This window comes from Saccostrea cucullata, unplaced genomic scaffold, assembly GCF_032062105.1.
Source record: "Saccostrea cucullata isolate Sc308-1 unplaced genomic scaffold, CSIRO_AGI_Scuc_v1 ctg1076, whole genome shotgun sequence".
Lineage (NCBI taxonomy): Eukaryota > Metazoa > Mollusca > Bivalvia > Ostreida > Ostreidae > Saccostrea > Saccostrea cuccullata.
This window is the reverse complement of record NW_026933400.1, coordinates 231,663-253,182: the sequence shown is the minus strand read 5'-3', so window position 1 is coordinate 253,182 and position 21,520 is coordinate 231,663. Positions and strand designations below refer to the sequence as shown.

Here is a 21,520-nt window from a genome sequence, read left to right as displayed (position 1 = left end):
AGCTATTTTTAGCATATAGGTCACAGTCAAACAAGGTCATTGACCATGGTGTCATTTGAAAGAACTTAATCGGTGGAGTATGCATACCAAATATGAAGTCCCTATCTCCTATGGTTAAAAAGTTATGACAAACAGTGGAAAAAGCTATTTTTAGCATATAGGTCACAGTCAAGGTCACAAGGTCATTGACCTTGATGTCATTTGAAAGGACTTTATTAGTGGAGTATGCATACCAAATATGAAGTCTCTATCTTTTATTGTTCAAAAGTTATGGCCAAGGTTAAAGTTGACAACAGACAGACAGACAGACAGACAAACAGACAAACAGACAAACAGATAAACAGACAAACAGACAAACAGACAGGACAAAAACAATATACGCCCGGGATCTATCGATCCGGGCGCATAAAAATACCTTGAAACTGTCTTGTTTAGCTAGAGAAGCTTTCAGCTGAAATATTTAAAAATTGCAAGCTTTAAAAAGTTCTTAAAATGTAGTAAAATATACTATAAGGCCATAATTAAGGCAAAGCAAAAAAGAGTTGGTTCTCAGGCCATTTATATTTTTCTGGGACAACCCTCATGTTATACTTTACATAAATAAATATCTAAATAAGTCAGTAAGACTTGTTACATACCATGCGTTTTCCTCTTGAAAGTGCCATGATAATTAATTCAGGCGGTGTGCCAATTGAAGAGTTTATCTGTCGTGGAAAAATAATTTTAAAGATGTATATGCGGTATTAGTGTTTTATTTTTAAAAGAAATAAATGTGGTGTTTCATCAACTTATAAAGTTATATACTTTCTGCAAATAAGACAATTCCACTCCATCACTATTAAAAGTTGGTAAAAATTATTTCTCTCCAAGTCGGATAATAAACCGCCTCTTATTGAAATATTCATGATCATGTGGACTCGCATGCTCACAGCAAACAATGGTCCAATCTCCTGAATGAACCGAAAAAGCATGATGGTCTACTATGTTTTTACTACAAAAACTTGAGTTAATAGGGATTGTCAATAAGTGAGCACACCTCAGAGTTGGTTGCTTTTTGTAATAATCACATGCAATTGTCTTTTCACTATCAGTACAGCACCAGGAAACTCTAAACAAACGGACCTGTACAATGGAGTGGTGAAAACTGATTTTTATCATTGTTAATCATTTGGATGCAAATTTGAGCATGGGATTAGTAGATAATAGTGTACATAATGCATTAAGCATGTAAATGCTTGGGAAAATGCATCAAGTCCTTTTGAGAGCAATTTAAAAAATTAGCCTTTTCGAAAAACACCTGTAGTCTTTTATTTAGTAACCCATAAATGCATTAAATGCAACTCATTGAGCTGATTGGTCGAATTGTTAGTCATATTGGTTCCTCACTGAACAGACGTCACAAAAATTATTTTCCTCGACCTTATGATTCTCGCGATGCTTTTCCCTCCAGGATAAACAGGGCTCTTGATTCTCTAACATTGGGACCATGCCCAAAGGGCATGTGTAATTTGGGCATGTATAAATTTTCTTTTGATTCACAAAGTTTACTTGACAATTCTTCTGTCAATGCAAAAAATCAGTTCAGGTACCTTTTTTCCAAAAGAAAGGTGTAAATTTCCCAACTTTTCATAGCAAAATATTAATATAAGTTAATATAAAAACCTTATGTACAATCATTAGATCTGCTAAAATGAAAGTAGGGCATGTACAAATTTCAAAAAAACATGCCCGAAGGGCATATTCAAAACACACTTTGAAAATGAAAGGTGTAAATTTCCCAATTTTCATAGCAAAATATTAATTAAAAAATAAAAGTCCATGAAACTTAATCGCAAAAAAAAACCAAACAAAACACACTTGAAAATTAAAGTGAAACTGTACCACTATTTTATTATTTCGCGCCAAATGCATTCGTAAACTGGTTGGGGAACCAGGTTATTGTTTCTGGAATAAATTTTAAGTATAAATTATATATAGGAGAAAATCAGTGCAATATCGCGGAACAGCCATCATACTTTCGTAGCAAGAAACACGGCAGAATTGGTGTAAAAACATATCAAAAATTTGTCACTTGTCCGAGCAGGGTCCTACATACTAATGGGATAGGCAACTACGTGATATCTCGTAAGTCGCTGGATTTCATAAGTCAAATTTAATTAACTATATTTTCTTATGCTAACAGATAATTTAGATTAAAACCTTTAATTATCTGTCAAAAAATCATTCAAGATTTGTTTTTAGCACGAATCATACCCCTTATCATAGTAGTAATTTTGTTTTATGCAAAATCAGCACATTCCCTGATCAGCCATATTTCCAAGAAATCGCCAATTTCGATGTTTGTTTTCTTTATATTTAGACTATAGCGAGTGCAGCGAGCGTCGCAAAACGATCTAGAGCTCTAACTGTGAGCTCTAACGACAACGCTTAGGCGAAGAGAAAATTCGGACTACTCATTCTATAGAATTTTGACCCACAAGTTAAATGAATAATAAACTTGCCTTGGTTTAAATGAGATTATCTGTTTTATATCAGTTATTGCAGAAAATAGTGTAGTAAAATAATAGCATCTTACTATGTAATAATGTTGCCTACCTTAAAGTAATATATAACTAAGGTGATGACGGAAACACAAGTTCTACATAATGGTAAATGGTACAGGTATACACAACAGTATAGGATACAGGTAACTCACGCGAGGTGAGTAGTTTAAGGACTCATCTGGACTGACGAGGGAAAGCGTGCTGGCCAGCACGGGTGGATGGCTATGAGGTCAGGGTGAAAGGTCATAGGGAATACATTTACATACACAATTTCACTACAATAGTCATATACTAGCTGATTGAAAGCAGCCCTGTTCAGGCTTCGGTTAGGTAAAGCATATACAAGTGACATCAGAGTCTTGAATGCACCGAATGTCACGTGCGGTTTGACGAGTCCGAGCTACAATGAAAAATGGATAAGTATCTGCGCTGCCAATGGTCGCACCGTCAACATATTTTATTATGCTTTGAAATTTATTAATTAATCAATTCCAATACATAAAACGAATAAATTATAATAATCAGAAAGCATTCCGTTTACGGGGAATAAACGTAAATTGAAAAACTTGTACTAAGTGTTGTGCCTGATAATTTTGGTAAACAAGCATGGCGATGAAAGAGTTGCCTATTCAGTCAGTATATAACCTGGTCCGAGTTACCCAACAAAAAACATATTTGCAATGCAAGCCAAAGCTTTTGGGTAGTATATGTGCTTAAATAAAACACACATTAATGAAAAACTTCAGAGGTATTCCTCAGACAAAATCCGATCCAAAATGCGAATTTTCTCGCTCACCGCACTCTTGCCAAAGTTAACAAATACGTTAATTTCCGGTTACGGACCACAAGTTTTATCTAAATTTTAATAAAATGACTAATTTTTCGATAAGAATAAACAAACAATCATCCTTTTACTCACGGAAACTGCCCCATTTGCCTCTCAGGTGCACCAGTTGCCGCCTTTACTGGTTCTCCTTAACTTCCGGAAACCAGTAAATTTTCCAAATCTCAAAACACGATATGACACGGTTGTAAATATATAATTTTTTTAATTAAGATTTAAAAAAAAAAAGGGCACATGGAATCCGATTAAAAATGATCATAAATAAGGAAAAAAGTTTAAACGTATGAAACATACTCTTAAGAAATATGTTTTTTATTAAGTTGAAAAATGTCTACCTAAAGGATGAGACGTGTATTTATGAATATATACATCAAACAACTTACATCACGTATCATTAAAAACTTTATTGAATATTGAACACCCAAAGTATTTCTCTGAATAAAGCATGTTAAGTTGCTTCATCCAAAAGAAAAGTAAAGTTAATTAATTATTAACACATCACTTTTTATTGCTTTCAAAATAAGGCAGACACATTTTTGTCTGCCATATTTTTTGCGTCTGCCTAAAGGTGATTATTATATATCCGATGTCCTCCCAATATCTATTACATATATGTATATATATATATATATATATATATATATATATATATATATATATATATATATATATATATATATATATATATATATATATATATATATATATATATATATATATATATATATATATATATATATATATAAAATAATTAACTCATTAAAACACACAACGCTCCATTTTCGCAAATGCATGGGGGAACGTGGGAAGGGGGCGATCCTTGTTGATAGAGACACGTGCATATATGTGTAATCTTTATAAGTGATATCGTTATCATGTAAATCTATTTCCTTGTCTACAAACTTTGAATTATGATGCTATAAATACTATAACATTAGTTCCCTTAGACCAGTATTCTGTACTTTCAATAAGGTCTCAGACAAAAAAAGTCCTAAAAAATTGTGCAGCGATCTCATGTCTTTCCGATACTAACCGGAAAAGTCCAAGTATGTGTGACTCCCAAATACATTTATAATTTCTTATTTCTGTGTCTGATACATTTTTAATTTTGTAAATAATCATCTGACATTAAACCGACCCATTATGAACAGTACGAATAAAAATAGTTGAAGTATTTATTGAAGAGCTATGGTAATATCATTAAGCATTAAAATCACATGGTAACGTTTTAGGTAAGAAAACTGGGAACTATTAGGTGGCAGAGGATAGTTTCGAATAAAGTACCGGTCAAAAAATAGAAAAAATAGAGAAACCTGAGGTTTGAATGCATATTATAGGTAATTTTATAGCTAGAATATTTTATGGGTGCATTTGGAGGGAAATGGTGGCCTTGTATATTTTATTGAAATAAGACACTTTAGTGTCACTACTACTGTATATGGGATATGGACTAGAAATACGAAACTAAGCTCAAAACTCGCTCTACCGGTATTTCACCAGAAAAGCGGGGTGGGTTCACAGGATGAATTGTAGCTTGAAAACGAGGTGGTTGAGCCATTATCTCTTGCTGTTCATTGGTATGTACAAATGTTATTCTGCAATTTGTGTGGTAGCTTAGGTCAGGCGCACGGGCCTGGAAGCAGATGCGGCTGCGGCGAAATAGTGAAAATAGGCTTGATTCACATGAAATTTTGAGATTGTCCCTGCGCCATCTTTAGGGCTCATTGTGTAAGTTGTACATGTTTTATTCCTAAAAGCTTCAAATTTCTCAAGGGACTACTTCATACTATTATTACATGTAGAGGGAATTTAAAATTTTTCAATGCACATTTTTAAAGCAGCTCAATATTAAGTAAACCGTCAGTCAAACGTTTTGATTGCAAAAAAAACTATCCTCTGCCACCTTAGAGGGGACAATACAAAACAAAGTGTACGGAGAATTATGAGTTTCATGCAAAGAAATTAAGGAACTGGTTAGGGAGGGATGATAATTAAGAGAGCATTCTCCTTTTTCTCATTGAAAGATGTGTTGCTGTGTGAGTATTTTTTTTTTTACATTATCTTAAAATATTATTCTCTACTCCCAAGATATACTGATCTTGGTTTGTTTGTTTGTATGTGTGTGGATCGACAACTTACAAATTTAGTTAAACATGAAAAATATGTCTAATTGTCAAAGATCAGACATGTGTCAAGGGTAATGCATCAAAGTCACATTAATTTATTGAGCTAAGATTACAATTTTTTCATACTTTTGACATAATGTTGCACAAATATCTTGTCATCAAAATGATTGCTAGTAAAGTTAACCAAAAACACATTTGTATTATAATTTGTACATTAGTTTATCTAAGTTTGTGTAATATAATGTTTAGAATATTTTAATCCAACATAAATTGTGTAATTACCTGTAAATACCGAAACAATATTTTTCTATCTTACTTCTAAGGGCAGATCACTCTAGTGACATAAAATTACCCTACAAAATAGATCTCTGTAGTGTGCAGTTTTCAGTATTTAAATTTTTTTTTTCACATAACAAATAAAATCACAGTATCTTATTTTGACAGTAACTGTGAGAAAGAATGGATGTTGCAAAGATGCAAAAGACAAAGATATCGAAGATGCTGAAAAGGACTGGTTACGATACTCTTGCGATAGGGATGGGGGTAGGAAGGAGAGGAATCAAAAAACGGCAGCAGAATAGAAGGAGACCAACCGATGAATGGCCTTGAAATGACTTTGAATTTTTTTGCGCGGGTATGTTAAGGAAGCATATGAGTAATTCCTCGGGAAATTTAGACTTTTTGAAGAAAATTTAGTTTAATAAATTACCAAAACCACTGATAAACGTAAATTGTTGTTTACTATTGCATACAGATAAAAGCGTGTCTAACACAAAGACCTGCATCACCGCCACGGCATCACGTGACTTCTTTTAATAGCAAACTTTTCCTTAATAAAAAGGCTTACAGAACAACAATACCCCGGAGTTTGATAATTTCTTTGAGTATGTAATAAATCTAATCATTTTCTAGAGTTAAATTACATCGCTAAATACCCATATTACGAAAACCTGATTTCTAAAATTGACGTCATTTTGTCTACTATGACGTCATAATGCAGCACTGATTTAGCCAAGGTAGAATATTTTGTATGCTTCCTTATTACCCCTGCGTGGTATCTGGTGAATTATCATTATTACCCTTTGACTTTAATTTAGTTTTTAATTTTAATTTTTGATTTAGTGTTTTTAATTCATTTAAATGATTTAATTAGTAAACCGTATCAAATTATCTTATTCTTGTTATTTCTTCCACTTATTGGAAATTAAAAATATGAGTCATTGGTTGAGAACACTGGGTCAACATAAAACAAACTCTGGGCCAACTTAAAAAGACGCTAAGCAAATGTGAAAATAACACCGGGCCAACATCAGAGAAACATGGGCCGATGCAAGCTAGAGGAACGCTGGGCCAATGTAAAAGAAACTCTAAGCCAACGTTAAAGACACATTGGGCCAATGTAAAAGACATACTAGGCCAACATAAGTCCAATATTTGTAGTCTAGAACGTAGACCCAACATATATCCAAGGTTGGGCCAACATCCATGCAATCGGCGTCTAATGTGGGGCCAACGCAAAGCCAATACGTTGGCCCAACATGAGCCCACTTTGCACTTAAACATTGAACCAACATTGGTATGCAACGTTGGGCCAACAAAATGAATATTGTTGGCATTACATTGGGCCAACATATTGATGCTGACTAGGTACACGTTAAAGCGATAAACCTTCTAATTAAATTCTGTCTATTCCGAGTTAAGCGCGTACATTACTGCAATTATTTTAGGAAGCAGTGCAGCTAAAATATGAAAATGTTGAAAACAGCAAGAAGTGTTACAAAAGAAACCGACTGAATCCTAAGGATTTGTCATTCCATAGAATTTGGTAATTCCATTCAACTTCCCCAAGATCAATTAACAAGTCTAAACTTTATATTTACGGTGAGTGTCAAGAAAAATATAATCAAACCCGTAACGCCTTTTTCCAGATTCACCCCTACCCTTCATATAATGTCCTTCTTGGTCGTTTCAAAACGCTTTTTATAGTTAATAGCATCTGTTTTACAGATAACATTTTTAGTCCGAAATATTTGGGGAAAACCAGCTTGCTTGAGTCTGCTTGAGTATAGTCCTCTCTTTTGAACCTTATTTCAATCAAATATATACTACTGATCAGGTAAGTGTTAAAATTTATCTAAGACGAGGATTAAAGATTTTAAATACTTAGTATGACAAAATATAAATACTTTTCTAAAATCGTGTGATCATATTTAAATTCTGTTTCATCCGTCCAAAATCTTGTAATTTTCTGATGTGTCTACTAAATTCATCTAGTATATAACTTCGGAACCTACACACCAAAACTGGATTCTTACACACCAAAACTGGATTCTTACACACCAAAACTGGATTCTTACACACCAAAACTGGATTCTTACTGGATTCTTACACACCAAAACTGGATTCTTATACACCAAAACTGGATTCTTTCAAATCCATCTCTGGAATTTCTGTGGGTTCATTAAAAAATTCCGTACAAAATTCTCAAATTGCCCTCCTATCCACTTTAGTGATTATTTTTCATCTGTTTATAATTAGAAGCATATACTGTAATAACGTTGACACAATTCATAAGATATATAATCTAATCTTTGCAAACTTACAAAACTGTGCACAAAGATACCGTCATTGGAAATAAAGAAAAACAAAAAAATATTAAACATACTTCTTTTCAACGCACTATTACTGGGTAAGGTTATTAGAAATGTGTCATCATTAGACTTCTAACACAATTCTTCTGACATAACTTAAAGTTAATTGATCTTGAATATTTTGATAGTTGCTGTTTACATTAACACATCATAATATGAATAAGTATTGATTTGTCTTTGGTAAGTTTTTAAGATAAATTGACAGCTCAAAATATCATATCAAAAAGTTATACGAGATAGTCTGTCATTGTATGACGTTAAAAGATACTTCGTAAAGTTAAAAATGATATCCATATAATAATTTCCGCCAAATATCGTACACACCAAACAAATACATTCACAGTATGTTGTATTATGATAGGACTACTGCATACACAGAGGATCAAAGTTAGTAGAAATTAAATTTCATCTGCTTTGGAAGATAAGTTTACTATACAAAACGTTGTAGCCTTCAATTTTACAGGTAAGAGGAAATTTAAATTAATTAATATGTATTTCAATTTTGAAATGATCATCATATTTCCTCATATTCAAATAGTTGAAATAATAATAGATTTCAAGGACTTTTCAAAGAAAAAAATATCACTATAAATTAATTTTGTATTTAAAAAAATCAGATATTTGACTCTCCTCGTTATGAATGACTTTGCCTTTAGTTTCTTATATCAGAGATTCATCCTCTTCCGCCAATACATTAACATGTAGATAACTGTTTCTGGCTGGGTGGATCTGATGCCGGGGGCAGAAGAAATTGGTCGTGGGTGACCTCGCAAACACCATTTGGGTACACTAACTGGGAACCAGGGGAGCCGAATCAGGTCCTTCATAGCGAACATTGCCTCGATCTTTTAAACCATGCCCATTACCATTATATTTACCACTGGAACGATGATTTTTGTACCAGAAGCTGTCATCTGATATGTGAACAACCGTATGATATCAACTTATGCATTTATTCTTTTCGTAGAACTAATAATTTTGTTGCCAGACCATGTGTTATTCCTTTTAAAAAAGATAAAAAATATCTTAATGGATGTTTTAATTGCGGCGCTTTGGTCAAGGGTAAAAGAGATTCTTTAAAAATGGCGAGACGGAGAAAAAAACATAACATTACGTAGATCTCTTGGCATTTACTATGAGGGTAGATATGGCTCCGTAAATGTCCGAAAAAACTCTTATGCATTCTACTGAGAAAACATGTTATATGAAATCCCCTGCAGGATCCTAGTAATTGAAACTAATTGAAAGTAATTGACGTGCCTACCTCTATCTGATTTCTGATCTAAAGTTATCAATTTCTTATTTCGATGAGGCTAATCCATCAATATCAAACATATATAAAAATACCCAGTATTTCTTATCCGTAGTAGAAAACTCGTGGCAAATTAGATCACGCTTATTCTCAAAGCACACTACATCCACGATTCTGAGCCAAGATTTGTGCAGTGTTTCACAGAAATGTATGATATTTGATGAAACTAGACAATTCAACCATACTTCATAGATGTGGATAATCGAGACCTTGGTACTTCGTTATATTTTATGTATTATTTTAAAGCTTTTAGTAAATAGATGCTTTTATCTTTCTTTTGCAGAGGTAATATTGAAGGATCATTAGTCGGATGAATGAGGCTGTATCTTTTATTTCTTTTTTTTCATTCTAAATAAACTGTCTAAGCTTATACTTCATGTAGCAATAAAATTACGGTATGTGTTTGAAATTTTCATTTGTTCTCGTTTTCTAAGGTTTTAAGTTTCAAGTCAAGATATTGTGAGAAAGCTTAAAATCAAAAACATTCTTTAAAGAACCTCAATAGTTTTCTCTTCCACTTCGACAATACATTTCTTCGACGTCGCGTACTTGTTTGAAAGTTGAAAAGACTATTTTGTAATGGAATATTGAGGTCGTTTTGTATATGGCAATTGAATAATGCACAAGATGACTGATAGATTATTGTTTAAATTTTCCCTGCAGTATTTTAGCCATGTACAGGCAATTTCATTTATGTAGCTGACCAAAAAATGCTGTAAAGGTACCCGGGTATTGCATTTGGCTGTGTAATCTCTTTAGCGCCGTTGGTGGATAAAACCTTCTGCTAATTCAAGTACACGCTAAATACCTTGCACATATACTTAAAAATAAATACATTAGAGAATGCGCTATTGAATTAATTCTCCGCTAACTTGTTCAAAATTCAATTTCCGCTAAATATCATGCATGCCAAATAAAATACATTTACAGCAATAGATACTGACTGTGACCACCTTGCTACTATAATAGTATGAAAATATGGGGATGTTCTTATTAATGAAGAGGAAAATTTATATCGTTAAGTGTCTTTAAAGAAAATCCATGAACAATACAAATATGTAAGGATTAAGGGCACAAGAATGACCTTCAAGAAAATCCTGAGGAGGAAACATCCCTTGTTAACCAGAAACTTACACCATGAGCCCATTTAACTTTTAAATTTATTTTTTTTATTTGCTAATAAATTTCTAATTTGTATTAAATAGAAAATGGTTGCAATCTTCTTAAAAGCTATGTTACGTTACATTAGCAATATTAAACAAAATCATGAATTTTCCAAATTTTACAGTTAACTGAATTCAGTTGTTGGTCCTTCTCGTAAGTTCTTTTTAAAACGGGTCCCAAAAAGAGGAATATTCCGTAGTCAATTAAATATACTGGGGTTTCATCAATTTTCGTTGAGCACAAATTTTCGAGGATTTCGTTGTTAAGCAGATCCATGAAATTTGACGTGCATTGAATTAAGAAAACTATTATTCATTTGTGATGGCAATGTTGTTTTCCACAAAATTACGTATCCTCGAAAACTTCTGTTTGACGAAATCCACTATACATGATGGCTACGAAAATTGATGAAATCACAGTATATAAACAAAGGCCTTACAAAAGGTATGAAACATGAGGGCCAAAATACGACTCAGTGATATCTTATACTTGGTAACAACTGCCATAAAATTTACGAAAAGCCGACGAGGTTGTTAAATATCCCTGTAACTTCAGCTTATCAGTGAGTAGCCTGCCAGCCTCTTTATAAATTGATCGTACATGGAGTAGAATATTGCAGAGCAAAAGATTGTGAGACATAAACACCATAACAGGTGATAGCTGAATATTTAAGGAATCACTGTATAGTTTTGAGGGTATGCCAGGGCATCAACAATAGTGGGAAACATGGGATAATTTGCATAACGGGCGAAGCCCGTTATGCTAAAATTATCCCATGTTTCCCACTATTGTTGATGTCCCTGGCATACCCTCAAAACTAGACAGTGATTCCTTATATTTCCATTTTTACTTGAAATAACCATCTTAAAATAAATCGAAATACCGTCTAATTGAGTAGATTTGAAATGCACAAGGCCCCATGACGTCAAATTTTACTATAAAAAATAGTCCCAAAAACACGAAACAAATTTATTGACTATTTATATTTACCGTTGTCAAATATCAACATTTATAAAATAAACAACAAAAGAATTTTAAATGATGATCAAAGAAATCTTGTTGACTTTAATTATATATGTGACCTAGATTTAGGTTGTCGGAAGCACGAACATATATCAGCACTATGTCACTTCTCCGCCGCCAAATTGAATGCAATTTTGCAGTTGATGAAACGGGAGCTGGTCAGTATGGTCAGGAAACCGATTTGTATGGATGTTATAATAACAGAAGAAGTTGAGTTGCTTAAGAAGTCGGATGGTAATGACTAAGGGACGATGTCTGTATCAGATGATGGAGTACGTGCAGATCCATGTGGCAATGTCAATTTCTCCACGTGGCTGTTACGGAAGTGGAGTTCTCGGACTCGCGAGGCCTCGGTGAGAGTGGACAGCGTTGCGCTAGTGACTTGCTTTCGAGCCGAAGATAATTCATTATTTATTTTGTTTGTTAAAAAGATATATCATATCAAATTACTTAGTAAACAATTAAACAAAACATCTATTTTTTCTTTTTTATATTTATACGCCAGTGATATACATGCAGGTTGACACCTGACCTTTCAGTAATAGAGAAATATACATACCACAGGGTATTATCATGAAATTAACAAGATACACTTTTGTAGTGTTTATCATAGAGAAAACAATTGGAAATGGAAATATTACAAAATAAGTCTGGAAAGTGGACGTAACGGAAAAGCTGAAATGATCACGCTTGTCACACAATTTATTTGTTGGTTGCCCTTTATCTTCTGTAGATTGCAAAACATTGAAATGTGAAACAGATGTTACAGACTCTGTTGTGTTTTTATGCCCGTATAAGTTCGGGTATATTGTTGTTATTTATGTCCGTCCATCCGTCCGGCTGTCACACTTTTCTGCCTCAAACTTCTGTTACAAATCATCTTTTAGGACATGGTTGGTGGTGTTGTGTAGATGTGCAGTAAGGTTTTGGAATTTTTATTTTCACCCTGGGGGTCAAATGGAAGTCGAAAAATGACTTTTTTTTTAATGAAAAGAGCACGGAAGTTGTTGTGTGTCACTTTAAATTGATTTTCAATTTATCAGTTGTTAAAGCTATATATGCCGTGTCTGAGCTTAAAAATATTTTTTTAAATACGAGATTAATTGTTTTACGTTCAAATTTAAATTTTCACCGATTTTTATCTTAAATATCCCCGCATTTCTATAGCTAAATTGACTTTAAACTTTGTCTGCTATGTAATTCCGATCTATTTAATTAAAATAAACCCTAGTTCCCTTGTCCTCCATAGATAAAATCAGATTGGTATTGGAAGGGGATAAGTTTCCTCTGCTATTTAACTTCAAAGTACAATGTTCGATTGAAGGATTTTGTATCATTTTTCTACAAAATATGGTACATTGGAATGGAGTTTTATGATATCAACATGTAACATGTACCATCTATCAAGGCAAATATTTTAGCAATGGAGAGGGATCATAGTCATTTAAAATGGAAAACATCTTGGACTTACGTTACTGTCAAAAAACTTAATAATATTAAGGACAAGTGCAAGGAAGATATCTATTTCAACATCCAGCAAATTTAATTCTTAGGTTCACATTTACGTGATAAATAATTTTTTTATGTTTATGTGGTACACACTGTAATTTCGCAAGCATGTTACATGTTGACATAGGAATACTGGATATTCATATTCAAATTACGAATGACCCTTCTGATGTTTTTGAAAGTTCGTGTTTGTTCTGACATGGAGACTTTGAGCTTGAATAGTGTTCGTTACTAGTCATGTTTATCTATGTTTCACTGATAAATTAAGCTGGGACTTTACCTACCCAGACACCTTATCCCACCCCTTGAACTTCCAGGGTTCTGTGTTTCATCCTCTTTTTGCAATAGGCCACTTCCTGCACGTCGGCCAAGTATGAGCCATTGATATGTTACATTGGATAATAAGGTCATCATAACAGACATAAAATTTACGTAATGTGGACTAAATTTAAACGGCGCTCATAGAAACATGTAAAGAGTAATTTAGCTGGTAGAGAGGATCCAGCCTTTATGTTTTTTTCTTAAAACATAACTTTAAAGATCCTTTGCTATGTAAAGGAACCAATAAATTCTGAGTTCGAAATCTTTCGACAAAAATGTTTAATGCGACAGTGAACGGTTAATATCTGCCTATTTTTAGAGTATTTTTACTTTAAGCGTGCCCTTTGCACCTGAAGGCGTAGTGGTTTACAAGATCTTTCGAACTTAAACACCATTTCACAGATATTACACAATGTGATTATATGAATTGTATTTTATAGGATAGTTCAAATTCATTTTGACTCTGTGGAATATTAAATATATTTTAAAACTGACATATGATAATATTATACAATTATGAACTCTTTTGGTGTTGAATATATAGTTTGTTATTCACCAGAAAAATATATATATTGACCGAGGTGGAGCCGAGGTCAATATTGATATTTTTCTGGTTAATAACAAAATATATTGAACACCAAAACAGTCCATAATTGTTTTATTATATAGTCCAAATTTGAAAAAAAAAACATTGACGGCTGCATGACGACACCATTTTCATTTACGAAATGCCTTTGTTGAAAATTTTAAAAAAATCCAGATTACAGTTCGTATCCTCCGTGTTTCCCTTTTCGAGTTTTGCAATGTGTAAGACGTCCAAATGTTTTTTTTAAAAATAATCCTACAATAGGTTTGTCTTCCAATTTTTTTTCCTTCTCAGATACACAGCTTGCTTCGGCCTTTGCAACCATTGTTTTTAGCGTTGTTTACAGCGTTGATTGTGACGTCACAATGCCCCTGCATGCGCACTGACCGTCCTGTAAGTATGGCCTCAAATACGGTGAATATGTAGTGTTATGAACTTTTTGCGCTTGTATAGATTATATAGGGACTATAAATAGACTATATAATAAGAACGCTTATCTTTATAAACTTGTTTAAACAGCACATAGGAACCCAACAAAACAGAAAATGTACGCCAAACTTCAACGTCTATACTTTTTCTTCGGAACATTAATAGGTAAAGTTAACGACTAATTTTTTTCGATAGCTTTAATCAAATGAGAGATGAATACATGAACGTTAAGATGGTTTCCTTGTAGTATTAAGAAACACTTCATGTTAAAAATACACATAATAAAAAAAAAAGAATGTTGATTAGAAATCCCTGCAAATTGTTTGAATTTTTCGGAATCAGAATTCTTTATATGGATTTGCTATTCATTTAAATATCATTTAATTTTTTTCAAAATTTTCAAGATTACTTCAAGAGAACATGTTATTGTTACTTTCATCTGAAGGGATACGTATATGCAGTGAAGAAAACTATTGTCCACCGAACTGGAAAGGGTTTAATGGTGACTGCTACAATTTTCTCAGTGACCTTCACATGAATTGGCAGCATGCCCGGGTACGTCTCCAGTGTTAAAATGACGTAATTGTTTTTGTTCTCTTACATTTGTTTATAGTTTAATTATTATGATAATTGTAATACAGGATGAAGATGTTTTTGTTGATAATGATGACGATTGCAATTCCCTACCGAAAGTTTCATAAAAGATCAATTAAACACCTTTTAAATATTCGAAGTTGTCGAAACACAAACAATAGCCTTAAATTGATAAATATGGTCATTTAATTTAGAAAAAAACTGTTGTTTTGTATATTTTGTATTAACACATGCAGGACTACTGCAGACACAGAGGATCAAAGTTAGTGGAAATTGAATCCGCATTGGAAGACAAGTTTATTATACAAAACGTTGTAGCCTTCAATTTTACAAGTAAGAGGAAAAGTAAATAGAGTAATTAACATGTATCAATTTTCTTCTCGTAGAATTGAAAGCAATGGGAAAACTTATCACATTCCAGTTTCCACGAAACATCAGATGTAAACGACATCTAATTGATTTAAAAGACTATTTAAAGAAGGAATATTTCTATTATATATATTGAATTAATTATGAAACAAAAAATGAGATTTAACCGTCATCATGATGGATAACTTGGCCTTTTAACTTGCAATATCAGAGATTGGTCCTTTTTTACCGCCAATAATTTATTATGTAGATAATTGTTTCTGGCTGGGAGGTTCTAATGACGAGGGCAGGAGAAATTGGTCGTGGGTGACTTCGCAAAAGCCATTTGAGTACACCAACTGGGGACCAGGAGAGCCGAATCACTACCTTCCGAACGAAAACTGTCTCAATCTGTTAAATGATCCCCTGTATCACTATGTTTACTACTGGAACGATCAGTATTGTACCAGAAGCTGTCATCTCATCTGTGAACAACCGTATGATATCAACTTATGTTCTTTCTTTTCGTAAAATTAACGTTTTTGTAGTCGGACAATGTATTATTCCTTTTAGAGAACATATGATTAAAACAAGTTGCTACATCCTTCGAAAAGGGATTGCAATACCTGGGCTATATCCATGCGTTCCTAACCGAAATCCACTTTTAGAAAAATATTTAGATTTAACGAATATCCATATAGGTTGGTTTACATATTTTCTTCAATGATCTGCCTACTTTGACTGATAGAACTTTCATAGCAAACTTTATGATTTCATCTCCGATTAGCCTATAGTTTTGTCATTTGAAAAATTCGGACTACAGTATATTTTGATTCATGTAATCCATAACGTCTTTGGTTTGAGATCTGTCCAGGAGAACACGGAAGAAATCTTTATTTGGAAAGATAGATCTGATGGTACACGTGAAGCGCAAATCAGGATCTGAGGTCAAATTGTCCTATTAACGAACTCTAGCGTTCTCGTGCATGCGTAGTCTTACGTATGCCCATGGTATCCGGTTTAACCTCGCTTAGAAAACCGGGCTGTTATATACATGTAAGTTTAACTGTTGGTGTATGGGGATTGAGGGGGGAGAAGTTATGCAGAATTAAAGGTTTTCTGACCATTAAAAAGATTATTAATCGGAATGTTCTTTCCCTCTATAAATTTAGAGATGCATAAATTATTTACTGCCATAAAGTGAATTTGTAAAAATATACATGGTTTTGATATTAAAAGTATAAAGTTGCTTATCATTTACTATCGAAAAAAACGAAAGGTCACCTTTTTTTAGGACCTCGAATTTTACTTATCGCATAAAAACGAACTCCACACAGTTCGTGTTTTATATTCTGAAAGTGACAACCATTTTTGGAAATATGTGATGCATGAGTCTTTTTTTCAATTTATATTTTATGCACCCAACATTTACTTGAGGAATCGATAAAGTTTAAAAAGGGTATCGTTTTTGTTCGATTTTCATTTGACTATAAGTTTTCAAAATATACTGGACTATCGTCTTCATCCTTTGTACGCATGCCTTTTCATACATATTGAAGCGGTTTGGTGACTCATTTCCATTGTTTTCTTTATTTATTTCCCGGGCGACAATTGATGGTTACAATGTTTTCTTGTATATTTTCTACGTAGACCTCAGGGTCCACACAATAACGTTATTGATGTTTTAAACTTATGGCGCTTTGTTCAAGGGTAAAGTAAGTATGAAATGTCTTTAAAAATGAAGAGACGGGGAAATATGACTGTTTAAAGCAATATGAGCTGCAAAATTGACGTCGGATTTTTTTGTTGTAAAATTGTAAATTTCTATTTTAATGACAGAAAAAAATAACATTACTAAACTTCTGTTGTTTATATTAGCGATTGAAGAAATTTTATGTTTCGATTTAATCAAAATTACATTATCGCCGTCCTGTACTTGTGATAATGATTTCTTATATATTAAACTATTTATTATATAGCTAAAATAAAATATCTAATAAAATACTACCAAAAATCTAGAGAATTTTAGCGTTCAATATCTTGACGTTTTATTGAACGCTGAGTTTGTATTATGTACATGTATACAAGTATGTCCGGAACATTCCGAACACGAGCGTTCAATATCGAACGCCCCGTTGTAAACAAACAAGTCGTCTGGTCAAATTCTCAGAGCTAAATTAACGAAATGAAGTGGCCTCTAGGTTAGATGTGTTTATTTTTCAAACAAAATGAAATTATTTATCAAAAATTTAGTACGTATTAGACCTATTAAAACCTAAATAAGCAAATCATATCGCTCGGTAGGGTCATCGGAATGATGCGATATTGAACGGTTACAGGACAGACGTTAATTTGAATACCGATACTAAAAAAAATTAGTTTGACTTTTTTAGCTGGAATAATTATTATAAATTATGTGGAAATGTTTTAGCTATATAATAAAGGAGTTATTGAACTTATATTGGTGAATATTGGCACAAGTTTGCTGTTCCAATGCACTTGCAACTCGTGCATTTGAACAGCCAACTCGTGCCAATATTCACCAATATAAGTTCAATAACCCTATAATATTGGATTGTATATAGAAGTCTCTCTTCTTTTTTCTTACTGATCATAAAAGTTTAAGTTACGTACAAATTTATGATAATATTATAACACATTTTAACAGCAAAAAAAAAAAAAATCAAATATACAACTCATGTTCCTTTGGGAGTACATAGAAAACGTGCCCTTGACATTTACTATGCAGAAAGATATAGCTCAGTAAATGTCCAGTAAAACTCCTTTGCATTCCACTAGAATGAAATCCCCTGCGGGATCCTAGGAAGTGATGCAAATGAGGTCTCTCTCTCTCTCTCTCTCTCTCTCTCTCTCTCTCTCTCTCTCTCTCTCTCTCTCTCTCTCTCTCTCTCTCTCTCTCTCTCTCTCTCTCTCTCTCTCTCTCTCTCTCTCTCTCTCTCTCTCTCTCTCTCTCTCTCTCTCTCTCCACCGAATATCGTATTTGAAAATACTATGCAACAATAGCTTGGTGTTGATTATAAATCTAGACAAACTGACAGGAAGCATAATAATCCTTTGTAGAAAACAAGTGGCAAATTAAAACACTTGTCAGACTCATTCTTCGAAAAGTACACTACATTCAGAGCCAAAGGTTTTGCAGAGTACAGTGGAGCCTCATTTATCCGGACGCTTTGGTTCCCAGTCAATTTGTCCGGATATGTGAAACGTCCGCATACCTGAATCACCAGTTAAACAAGACAAAATTACATTTACAAATTCTGTTCCGATGAAAAGTCGTCGGGATACTGAAGCATCCGGATATCTGGGGTGCGGATATCTGAAGGTCCACGTACTGGAACCCGACATTTTAAATTCAGCTATAGTTATCCAGTCATACTTTATACATGTGGACAATTGAGACCTTTTGCATCGCTATACTTTATGTTTTGTTTATTATAAAGCTTTGAGTAAATGATTGCTTTTATCTTTCTTTTGTAGAGGTAACATTGAAGGATCATTAGTCGGTTGAAGGAAGGCTGTTTCTTTAATTTTTTTTTCATTCTAAATACACTGTACCAGGTAATCATACATGTAGTAATAAACAAAAAATCTGTTTGTTCTCGTTTTCTAAGATTTTAAGATCAAAGTCCAGATATAGTGACAAAGCTTAAAATCAAAAACATTGGGGAATATTTCTTACTTTTTTTTTTACGAACCTCAGTAGTTTTATCTTCCATTTTGACAATACTTTCCTTCAACGTAGTTGTTTGAAAGTTGAAAAGGCTGTTATGAAATAAACTTTAAAATTTAGATTTTTTTTTATTCTGCTTGTAACTTTCTAATTTGTATGAGATATAAAAAACGTTTTTATTCTTTTTAAAAGCTATGTATAGTTTACCGCTTGCAATATTTAGTTTTAAAACTGAAGTTATTGGTCTTAATCGTAAGTTCTTCTGTAAAACGGTCCCCTGGAAGAGGGATATTTCGTAGTCAGTTCAATATAAAAACAAAGGTCTAACAAATGGTTTGAAACACGTTGTCCAAGTTACGACTCAGTGATATCTGGGAACAACGGTCATAAACTTACGAAAAGTGGACGAGGTTGTTTTATCATTGTAACATCAACTTATCAGTGAGAAGTCTGCCCGGCAATAAAAAATTATCGTACGCAGAGTAAGATTTTAAGGAGCAAAAAAATTGGGAGACATTAACACCAGATATAGTGTAATAATAATAAATGAATCCGGAACGTGGATGCATACAATTTAGTTGTTAATTGGACTTTATTGTCTATCATTTGCAATATCGTTCGTAAAACACACAAATATGAAACAGATGTGACAGACTCTGTTGTGCCATTTCATGGATATATCTAGTCTATGAATGAAAATAACTATGTTTAATTAATATAGTCTATCGTCAACCTACTTTATTAATGTCGAATTGAAGGCCACAGCTAGTGTTTTTCTCCTCTCATGTAGAAGTTTTTTTTTATAAAAACAGGCAGCTAATAGAGAAGCACAATTAGTTCTCATCGGAATCATCGGGTTTCTCGGAAACATGGTCTCCGGACACTATATAAATCTTGTCAATGAAAAACTCCAGATCATCTTTAATGTAGTTGTATGTATGTGATCAAAGTGGTTAATCTCAAACTACAATGACTTGATAATGTGTATGAGCGACTTTTGTCAACATTAACAACAGATTTGTACCTTTATCGTGGTATTTGAATACAATGTAACATAATGAAACTTAATATCATTGAAAATGAGCTTCATAATCATAATGATTAAAATACGGTTACAAATTTGGCTTTCCAGAAAGCCTGAAATGTCATCTCTTTGGTATCAATAATGTCAAAGAAATAAAACAGAAAGGGAAATATTTTAATGCAATGAATATATGGATTATTATACCTGAAGTTCCCGAATGACTTATCATTCAGCAAACAAAACTAAGCTGACAAGTATTTTAACATAAGAAAGAACAGTCCAAAGATGATTCCTACCCACGTAGCTTAAGTATTTAAACCTTTCGAAAGAAGCCACCTATACCTACGTTTTGTTCACTTTTAAGAAAAATGAGGGGCAGGGTACCACGCAGTGATTTAACTATGGATACTACTACAAATCTATATATATACTCACCGTCAATGGAAACGCAACACCCTAATTTTAGGATGAAAATTATATACAGGTTATAACTATGTACCAAAAAAGTTAGGACATCTTTTACTTTGCCAAATCAGTTATTTAACGGTTGAATGAATTTCTTTCTATTACCGGAAGTTGCTTTTTAACCCTCTTAACAGAATTCAAAATTTTCCATTTTTAATAAAATTTTAACAATATTTTGGGTTTCCAAGGTTTTGAAACTGTTAATCATAAGTATTGTTCTAAAAGGCCGGGAAAAAATCCTTCTTTCTTTAACAGATGTGATGCCTATATTTCCTCAAAATGACTGATTTTCATTGCTAATGCTAGAAATTATCAAAATAAAGAAAAAAAGAGCTACAGATGCAAATATACACTATATAACGACCCATCAGGTTCATGTGTTTCAATAGCATAAATGGCAGTTTCTTGACCGGAAGTCAAAAAGTTGCTACACTACGCCAGGTTAGAGAAAATTCGACCGCAATATCTGAAAAAAATGTATTTAAAAATGCCCAAGAATATTGATTTCGCTCAGATTAAGACATTGATAAACTTAATGCATGGTAGAAATCGGGCTGCATTTGTTGTATATGGCGGACTAGTACGTTTTCATTAAATGGTCGGAAGGGGGGATGTTATAAGATTTAACGGGTATTTGTTTCTTTCTAAGGTCTAAAAACAACATTTAATGTTTAAATGGAGCATTATTTTTATGTAAATTAACTTTTTACCTAAATATATTCATTTTTGATGTTATCATTAAACTTTTGAAGGTAACACATAACTCATAAAACATCCCCCCTTCTTGCTATCAGTCATTTTGAGGAAATATAGGCAGCACATCCGGTAAAGAAAGAAGGATTTTCCCGGCCTTTTAGTACAATACTTATGATTAACAGTTTCAAAACCTT

General features: G+C 33.1%; 2 protein-coding genes across 3 annotated transcripts in view; one reads left to right on the top strand and one right to left on the bottom strand.

Annotated features, from left to right (window-relative positions):
- LOC134238182 (uncharacterized) overlaps positions 1-8,991 on the bottom strand; it is a 28,133-nt gene extending 19,142 nt beyond the window's left edge. The window contains exon 1 of the mRNA XM_062720294.1: positions 8,875-8,991. Within this exon, the coding sequence (XP_062576278.1) occupies positions 8,875-8,991 (117 nt within the window). The remainder of the gene's footprint in view (positions 1-8,874) is intronic.
- Positions 8,992-14,583: 5,592 nt separating this feature from the next.
- LOC134238199 (hepatic lectin-like) lies at positions 14,584-19,023 on the top strand. 2 transcript variants are annotated; one of them, XM_062720315.1, is made up of 5 exons: positions 14,584-14,673; positions 14,954-15,063; positions 15,339-15,435; positions 15,722-15,947; positions 18,949-19,023. In XM_062720315.1, the coding sequence occupies exons 1-5, from the start codon at positions 14,625-14,627 to the stop codon at positions 18,977-18,979; spliced, it is 513 nt and encodes a 170-aa protein (XP_062576299.1). In that variant the 5' UTR covers positions 14,584-14,624; the 3' UTR covers positions 18,980-19,023. The 2 variants fall into 2 exon arrangements, with proteins under 2 accessions (XP_062576299.1, XP_062576300.1); XM_062720316.1 differs by having other exon boundaries at positions 14,913-15,063.
- Positions 19,024-21,520: the final 2,497 nt, after the last annotated feature.